Source organism: Fulmarus glacialis, unplaced genomic scaffold, assembly GCF_000690835.1.
Source record: "Fulmarus glacialis isolate BGI_N327 unplaced genomic scaffold, ASM69083v1 scaffold24898, whole genome shotgun sequence".
Lineage (NCBI taxonomy): Eukaryota > Metazoa > Chordata > Aves > Procellariiformes > Procellariidae > Fulmarus > Fulmarus glacialis.
Genome location: NW_009227963.1, coordinates 6,538 through 15,105, shown reverse-complemented (window position 1 = coordinate 15,105; position 8,568 = coordinate 6,538). Strand labels below are relative to the sequence as shown.

At 57.4% G+C, this 8,568-nt stretch overlaps 1 protein-coding gene across 1 annotated transcript in view; it reads left to right on the top strand.

Moving 5' to 3' along the window:
* Positions 1–1,695: 1,695 nt before the first annotated feature.
* The window catches only part of LOC104080819 (histone deacetylase 7-like), a gene marked incomplete at its 3' end in the record, with an annotated part of 12,548 nt that continues 5,675 nt past the window's right edge, over positions 1,696–8,568 (top strand). Inside the window, exons 1-7 of the mRNA XM_009583338.1 lie at positions 1,696–1,833; positions 2,201–2,231; positions 3,310–3,506; positions 5,200–5,290; positions 7,375–7,486; positions 7,946–8,061; positions 8,228–8,350. Of these exons, the coding sequence (XP_009581633.1) occupies positions 1,696–1,833; positions 2,201–2,231; positions 3,310–3,506; positions 5,200–5,290; positions 7,375–7,486; positions 7,946–8,061; positions 8,228–8,350 (808 nt within the window). The remainder of the gene's footprint in view (positions 1,834–2,200; positions 2,232–3,309; positions 3,507–5,199; positions 5,291–7,374; positions 7,487–7,945; positions 8,062–8,227; positions 8,351–8,568) is intronic.

Here is an 8,568-nt window from a genome sequence, read left to right as displayed (position 1 = left end):
CTGGAAAACCGCCCTGAGTTTTGTGGCTTTAGCCCGCGCTGGCCGGGTGCAAAGCTGCAAGTCGGGGTTTTGCGCAGGCTGGGACGTCCGTGTCGCCCCGGGGCACTTCAGGCCAGTCCGTGCTCCCACAGTACCTTTTTTTCATCCCATCTTCCCTCTCTCCCACCTCCTGAACAGCCCTGTTTTGCCAAAGCGTCCCCAGCTGAGCAGGGCCCGGCGTAGCGGGGTGCTCCATGTGCCATCGATGTGCAGAGCTGGGGGGCCGTGGCGGGAGGAGGGTCCGCACAGCCTCTGCCGGCGGCCGCTCTCCCTGGCTCTGGTGCCTTTTGGCCGTGGGGATGCTCGACAGCCTTTTTCCTGGCTCTGGGCGAGCGGTGAGGAGTTGTTTTTCTGGCTGCTGGCCGCTGGCCTGCCCGTCTCCCTCTCCCCCAGCACATGCGTTCCCTCCCACTTCTCCTCTTCCGCTGCTTCGGAGTTTGTTTTTAAAAAGACTAAAACAAATGAGGTAGAGAGATTCCCAGAGACCCTGCCCGTGCCTTCCCCCTCGGCTCTGTGTCTCCCCCTCCATCCCCGGAGGTGCCTGTAATACCCCCTCCTGCGCCTGCGGTTGCCCCCAAGACCTTCTTGCCCCTTTTTGCCCCGGGGAGGTGCTGGAGGGCAGCCTCGGGCCTGAGGATGCTGCTGATGGGGAGGCGAGAACAAGACTGCTGCTGCTGAGCGTTGGCTGGTGGGAGCTCCCTGTGGGCATTTTTAGCATCGCAAGCAGAGGAAGGCTGTGACATCTCTTCTCTGGATGCCATCAGCTCCGAGGATGGAGGCTGTGGCTTGGTGGGCTGGTCCCTTCCTCCTTGTACCCCCGCTTTCCCCTCCGAACGATGCTCCTGCATGTAAGCAGCCCTTCTCAGTGTCTTAAAGCCGAGCCCGATGGCTGTGGTCCCCCAGCAGCCCCACTGCATTTCCCCACTGCGTGTTCCCTTCGTGGTATACAGCAGGACAGTGACATTGGGCTGGAGGGGACCGAGGGGTGGCTGAGCTTCAGCGAGTTCCTGCAGATAGACAACGTCACGTGGCGGGGATTTGGCTCAGCTGGGAGCTGTCAGAACTCCCTGTTTCCCATCCTGAGATTTGCTCGTTACAGTCTGTCCTTGTGTGGCTGCCAGCAGCCCGGCACGTCGGGTAGCACTACACACGCCATGCCGCTGCCTCCCTCCAGCCTTCCTCCCGCCGAGCATCCCCGAGGGACTTGCCCATCCCTCTGGCATCCTCCTCCTCACTGGGAGGTGGGAACACATGTAAGCTGAGAAGCAGGAGGTGACAGCCTGGCTTATCGCTTGCATCCTTCAAAATCACTGATGTGTAGCAAGATCCGAGGCCCTTTGGGGATTGCTGAAGCTGGGAGGTTTCTGGAGCAGCAGGCAGGTACGGCCTCCCAGGGCGCCGGTGCTGGCACCGTGCTGCAAGGAGACGGGACAAGCGCTGCAGCCTCTCGGGTAGCGCTGGGATGAATTGTCAGCCCTGTGGAGGACGTCAGCCTTTTTGGGACCCCTGGCTTCTTGCAGGTGTTGAAGGGCACATAGAGAGAAGACTTGAGGTCTTCTTGCTTAGGGTAACTTCGCGTGGGCTCTTCTTCGCTCATAAAAGTGCAGCTGAAACGTGCTCATCTGCTTTTGCCATGCCTGACCCTCGAAGGGGGCTATGGGGCTCATCCTGCCCATCTCGTGGCATCGTGCCGTGTCCAGCCCCGAGGCCTCGGTGATAACGGGGCAGAGGAGCTCAGCGGCTTTCAGGCTGCGGCTGTTAATCTTCCTCAACCTCCGTATCATGCCGGTTATGGTGGGGCAGGCAGGGTGTAGCAATTAGAGCCAATTAGCCAGAGACAAATTAAATCCCAGGCAGTTATCAGCAAGATGGAGGGAGAACGGGATAAACCCTGCAATGGGGTTTCCTGGGAACATCAGGTCCTTCTCCGACATAGGCTGAGGTCAGGGACATTTCTGTCCTGGAGAATTGAGCTGGTGCCGAGAAGTGTTTGCCCTTGACCAGAGGGAATTTTTCCTGCCTGGGCCACGCAGGAAAGCCAGAGCTGGCCCCATTTCAGCAGGGCCGTGCACCCCGTCGTCTGCATGGATGTGTGCCTGCGGTTATTAATAGTCCCTGTGCCCTCCTTGGGTGAACGCGCTTGTGCTCTTTTTCCTTGCAGGGAGGCGCGGGCCGGGGCGGGAGTTTGCCGGGTTTCCCCCTGGAAGAGCTGTGCAAATCCTGCATTACAGGGCAGGAGCCTGCAGAGATTTCTCCTGCAATATTGCAGTCATCAGCACAAGCTCCCTGATGCCGTTGAGGCTGAGGTTTGAACAGCGCAGGGTGTGGTTCTCTGTCTATAAAGTAACGTTTGCATTTGGGTTTTTTTTTAATTGAAACTGCTTTTGGAAAACAATTAGCTCTCAGGCTGCAGTGGCCTTGGCCCTGCGTCCTGCAAGAGCACCCCCCTCGCAGTGTCTTTTCGTGCTGAATTTCCTCCCCACCTGCCTGTTTCCAGCTTCCCCCGTGCTGCAATGCCCGTGGCGAAGCGTGAAGCTGCAGTGGCCACGGCTGCCTTGCATTTGGTTTGTGGGACATCACGGGGCTTGTCCGTGCATCCTTCAGTTGCTGTTGTGCTGGCTGATCCCCTTTCTGCCCGTGCCTGGCCGGCTCGCTGCCTTCTCGCTGTGTTGTTTGGAGCGTCCCGTTGCAGAGGTGCAGGAGGAGCACTGCAGCTGCAGGCGTCCCTTGGCTGGGTGGCTCTTCTGCAGGTTTGTCTTCTGTTTGCTGCAGCTGGAGGCAACCAGCTCTGCTCTGCGCTGGCCCATGGCATGTGCAGGATAAATTAAGCAAGGCTTTAGGAGGTGGTTGGTGAAAATCCCCTGCTGTGGTGGGTGCTCCAACACTCTCTAATTGGGACTATTTTAGGTGTTCCCAGGAGGATGGGGGGTTCACCACGTGGGGAGGCTGTGCATCCAGGCAGGGTGGGAATGTCTTAAGTTTGCAAAGCAATTCTCAGCCGTGGTGTCAGGGAGAGATGCCTGCAGCACCTTGGAGACTCTCCAAGGGTGTATGATTTACAGGATTTTTTTTCCCAGATGATGCAGGAGGCTTTTGCAGGCAGTAGATGGTGCGTGGCAAGCCCTTCTCAATGGCGGGGTGTGTTCCTCGCAATGCCCGCCTGTGCATTGGGGTGTCCCCGGGCCCCATCCTGATGCTTTCCCTCCCTACCTAGCAGGGTGGTCTGAGCCAGACAGGGACTGAGCTGTGCCCCGCTTTGTGTCTCGACAGCTGCTGTGAACCCGTGCACCTCCCCACGGGTGCCCCAAACCGCGCCCATGGACCTGCGGATCGGGCAGCGTGTCGTCAAGCCCGGCTCTGACACCACCTTGCTGGCTCTGAAGCACACGCAGCAGCTGCAGCACCAGCTCTTCCTCGCCAGCCTGCACCAGCAGCAAGTGGAGCAGCTCGCCCACCAGCACGTGAGGGTACGGACATCCCGGGGTGCAGGGGGGGACCTGCACCCGCTTTCAGTAGCAGCTGGGTGAGGACTGGGCACTTGGAAGAATTAATTTTGCCCCCAAAGCACGTAGCTCGTGGCACCGTGCGCGTCTGCCAGCAGTGCTCTGCGTCGGGGCTGGCTTTGTCCGAGCTCCCGTCTCTGGCAGGGATCAAGAGGAAGAGGCTGGAAATCCCAACCCCAAAATAACCTTCCCAGGTGAATTCCTTCTTTCCCCTGAGGTGGAGAGTCTGTAGTGCTTTTTAGCCAGCCCAGAGACCTCTCTGACGCAAGGAGGCCGGTTAGGGAGTCAGGTGGGGGGGTTTCGTGTCTTACTTTCAGGCCAAATCTCCATCCTGCCAAGGCCAGCGGGAGGGCTGGGGCCTCCTGGGATGTGCGAAGCAGGGAAATGTTTTCAGCTGCATACCATGTGTGCTGAGCGAGGAGCCAGAGCGGCTGGGCAGGAGGGCCGGCTCTGGTGTCTGTGATCTGCCACTCCGCTTGGCCACCGCTGTTTCTCTGCCCTAAAGGCACGGCTTACTCACTTTACAAGCTAATTTGCTTTTCTGGGAAGTCTTCACTGAAATTCTCTAGTGTCACCCAGAATAGCACCCCTGCCCTGCGCAGCCTCTGCTGCCAGACTCTGCATTGTCACAAAATTACAGCAAGATTTAGCTTGGATGGTGGCTCTGGAGGCCCCTGCTGAGAGCAGGGCCAGCTTCAGAGGTAGGGCAGGTTGCGGAGGACCACGTTGTGACCATCTCTAAGCACAGAGATCACCCCCTGCATGTCCCAGTCGCAGGGCTGCACCGTGCTCAGGGCAGGAATCGGTTCCATATATCCAGATGGGATTTCCCTCGTCTGTCCCGTTGCTGCTCATCCTTTTGCTGCCCCAGAGGACCCTGGCTCCATCTACTCTGTAACCGCTTTGGGTGGTAGAAGATGCAGTTGTACCCCCTCTCCTCTAGACTAAACGAGCCCAGCCTCATCCGCTTCTCTCACGTCCCATGTGCTCTGCCCCTGAGCAGCAGCCCTGCTCTCGGTGGCTGGCATGGGCTCACTGGTTCCAGTAACCTTGTCTGGAAGCCCCGGGGGAATCGCACTGAGGCTTTCTGGGAGAGGCTGAGCATCAGCTTGGTCCGCACAAGGAGAGTTTGAGATGCTGCTGCCATGACTGATGGGTGCTTAGAGGCATTTGTGCAGATGTGATGCTTTCTGACCTCCCTGTGAGATGGGATCATCTCTGAAAACCTCAGATCTGGAAAACACCGAGATCCAAACTTTTAAGACTAGTAGAATAGGTTTTTTTTTTCCTTTTTCCCCTTTTTAGTCAACTATGATTTTTATTTTTTTGTTGTATTACAACATACCCTAGCTACAGATATGTCAAAACACCATGAAAGGCAGCAAGTTAAAACAGACTGGTTTGAGTTTTACAATGTCCCTGGGGAGAGCGTCTCTGGAGACAAAGATGCATCCAGTTTGCTGTGATGAAACAACTTAACACGTTCTTGTTGGCCAGGGCTGCCCATCAGGTTTCCAAAAATGACATAAAGGGCCATTTCAGACATGCTCCATCACTGTGTAGTCGTGCCTTGGGCTTGGGGAGGAGGTAAGAGGGCTTCAGCCTGTGTTGGGCGAGGCTGGGGTCTCCTGGTGCTGATGTCCCTCTCCTCTCACAGGTCACCATGGAGTCCCCACACCGTGAAGCTGAGCCTGGGCAACAGGAGCAGGAGCTGCGGCAGATCCTCAACAAGGACAAGAGCAAGCGAAGTAAGAGCCTCCGTGTGTCTGCCGGCACGTGGCACCGGGCACCGCATCTCTGCCCAAGGAGCCACGTCCCTGAAACCGGGGGACTCGGCTCACAGAGGGAGTGAGATCAGAGTGGCTTTTAGAAGGGGGCTCCGCAGGTGGTTGTGCCCTTATCCAGACCAAGCTCTGCCTTCTCTTGGTCTAAAGGCGTGTGATAGCATCCACGCCACTGAGCATCTCTGTCCTGTGCATCAAACTGAGCCGTGCTCTGTGCCTGCCTGGGGCCAAGAGAACAACTTAATGTCCGTGGGGAAGTCCGATCCTTCTGAGCAGCAAGCAGCGATGCCAGTAAGTTGCACTTAGCAGCTGGCAAGAGATTTTTTGGCCTTGGCCTGGCTGGTGTTTGTCCTTCATGTCATTCCTAGCCATGCCAACCAGGTGGTCACAACCGATCTCCGTGCTAACGTTGCATCATGCCCTAAGGTCACCGCAGCGGTGTTACCCGAGCTGACGGTGCTTGTGACTGCACCGGGCAGGGTATGAATTTGCCTCTTGAACTTGCAAGCCCCGGGCTGGAGCACCCGTGGCAGTGGGGAGAGGTTAGTGGGTCCCCCCAGGCTGGGCAGAAAGGTTTGCAAACCCTGTCCGGCTGCGATCTCCCTGCGCCATCTAGTGCCAGTCGCTGCAGGGAGCTCGCAGGGAGCTTGCTCTGAGCTTTTGGATGTGCAGAGCTCTGCATCACAACCCAAAGATGCAGCTGCAGCGTGCATCGGATGCGCCCGTCCCAGTGTCCGTGAGCCTACCGTCCGCCTGCCCATCCAGTCTGAGCTCTATCGGGATGCTGATATTTTCCCTTAGCTCCTACGTGGCTGCGGAGCACAGGCACAGGGTTGATGGGGCTAATTGCAATGCTGAAAACACGGTGCCTGCCCTTTCCGTGCCATTCCTGAGCAAACAGCTCCTGCAAACACGGTCAGCTTGGCATGGCTAAGCGTGACAGCCTACACACAGCCCCTTTATGCAATCTGGGAGTTAATCATATAAATTAATTAAGTAACTTGTGCTCCGAGGTGCCGAACGCTGGCACAGAAGCATGGAGCATTCCCGTTGTAACCACAGAGCGTTCCTGCTGGAACGGACGAATGGGGATATGGCCTGGCATGAGTAGGAGCATGGGAACGGGCCCTAGTCCGAGATGGAAAACCACATGGGAGGCTCACGGCAGCCGGGGGCTGGTGATTGCAGCACCCTGCAGCAGTCAGACCTCTGCGTGGGGGTGTTTCACCACTGCGGTGGAGCCAGGTGTTGAACGTGGGTCGCTGCTGTTTGTTTGCCAGCGGGTTGTGGTAAGTCTCATGCCCTTCTGGAAGAGCGCAGCTCCATCAAGAGATTCCGGAGCCTCAAAGCTATCGCCTGTACTGTTTGGAGGTGCTTTCTTTTTCTTGCTGTCTCTCATGCAAGCTGTCTCTGTTTTGGGGGCAGAGTGTGGCTGCGTGGGGGCTGAGGTGCGGGACAGGCTGAGCTGTATGCCATCAACTGGAAATTATCAGTACGTAACACAGGCTTAGAGCCCCAGGGCATGGTGCCTCTGGAGAGGCTTCAGAAGGATCCCATGCACCCGTGGGAGTTTTGTCGCTGCTGTACGAGTCACGTTGTGCTTTCATGCCCTCTTTATTCTGTGGGTGTCAGCTTATACCTGCTCTCTCTGGCTCAGATGAAGCAGGCAGATCTGCAGCTGAGAATCGCCTCTGGCGATGCTCTGCCTCTCAACAGCCACGCTCCCAATGCTCAACGAGGCGCACGCAAAAAGATCAGGCTCCTGGGATGGTGTGGGAGAGCTGAAGGTGGGAGAGGGATGCTTCCCTGACCGTCTCGGAAACTCCGGTTGCCCCAGTTGGCCTTTCTCTCCCTGAGCCAACCTTGACGTGAGAACTGCACCAAGCATCTCTGCAGGGTTTTCTCAGTGTCTGTGTGCTTGTAGGGGGTCTCCAGCTGTCCCGGCATTACTTGCGGAGCCATGGGGCCACGCTCATGTCTGCAGGGATCCATCAAAGTGCTCTGTGTCAACTCTCAGCCCTGTGTGGTCACTGCTGGTCTTTCTGCAGGTGCTGTGGCCAGCACAGTGGTGAAGCAGAAGCTGGCTGAGGTCATCCTGAAGAAGCAGCAGGCAGCTTTGGAGAGGACCAGCAATCCCAACCCTTCAGCCATGCCATACAGGTAAAACAAGGGCATTCTTTGGCCTGCCCTGAGCTGTTTATCTTGGGCAGGATCTTGCTGTTCTCTTCTGCTTCCTGGTCTTTAGAGATATTGTTTAGCTAATGCCTGTTGGGGTGAGGTAACTTGGTTCTGTTAAGTGCTTGCAGGAAGTGGATGAAGCTCCCACATAGTTTTCCCTGACCTTGTTGGACTTTGATGGCTTGTCCCACTCCTGACCCAAAAAGTACTGTCAGGCTTCTTGTCTTTTGTCCCAAGACAAGGCAAAACCAGCAGCTGGATCCCTTTTAGAGGTGCTTGTGGTAGAGGACAGAACAAGCCTTTCTGGTCACTGCAGAAGAGCTAGCACACGCTCAGGAAAGGCAATGCCCCATGGGCCACCCTTGCGTTGGAGGACGTAGCGTGGGTGGCATATGGCTGCCAACGGGGAGAGGTCTCTAACAAGGTGGCTTCTCCCCATAGGTCTCTGGAGCCTCTGGATCCCGAGGGCCCTTCCCCTCCTGTGCTCAGCACCTTCCTGCCCCCTGTCCCCAGCACTTCTCTTGACCCCCCAGAGCATTTTCCGCTGCGGAAGACAGGTAAGGCCTTGGGATAATGCCGTTTCCCTCCCACCATGATACTCTCGCAGCCTGCTCGCAGGGGATGGCTGGAGCTGAGAAGTGGGGTGGCCTGGCCCCACGAAGCCAGTCCAGCTTTGCCGCTATCGGCAGTGGGGCCGGGACTAACCACCTTGTCCGCTCGCAGCGTCTGAGCCCAACCTGAAGGTGCGTTGCAAGCCCAGGAAGTGCCTTGACCGACGCAAGAATCCCCTGACGCGGAAGGAGAGCGCTCCCCCCTCGCTGAAGAGGCGGCCGCCCGAGGCGATCGGTGAGGACTTTGCCTGGACGGTGATACCTCGGGGGTTTGGAGAGACCTTGGGGCCAGGCTGGAGCAGCTACGGTCTGCCCAGGATCCTGCGCCACATCTGCTTGGGGATCGTGTCTGCGGGGCTCAGCGCGTTATCGGTGCCCTCCTCGGGGCACAGCCCATGGAGGGAGCTCTCTGCCATGATGATGCAGGGATAGATGAGCCAGGAAAGGATGTGG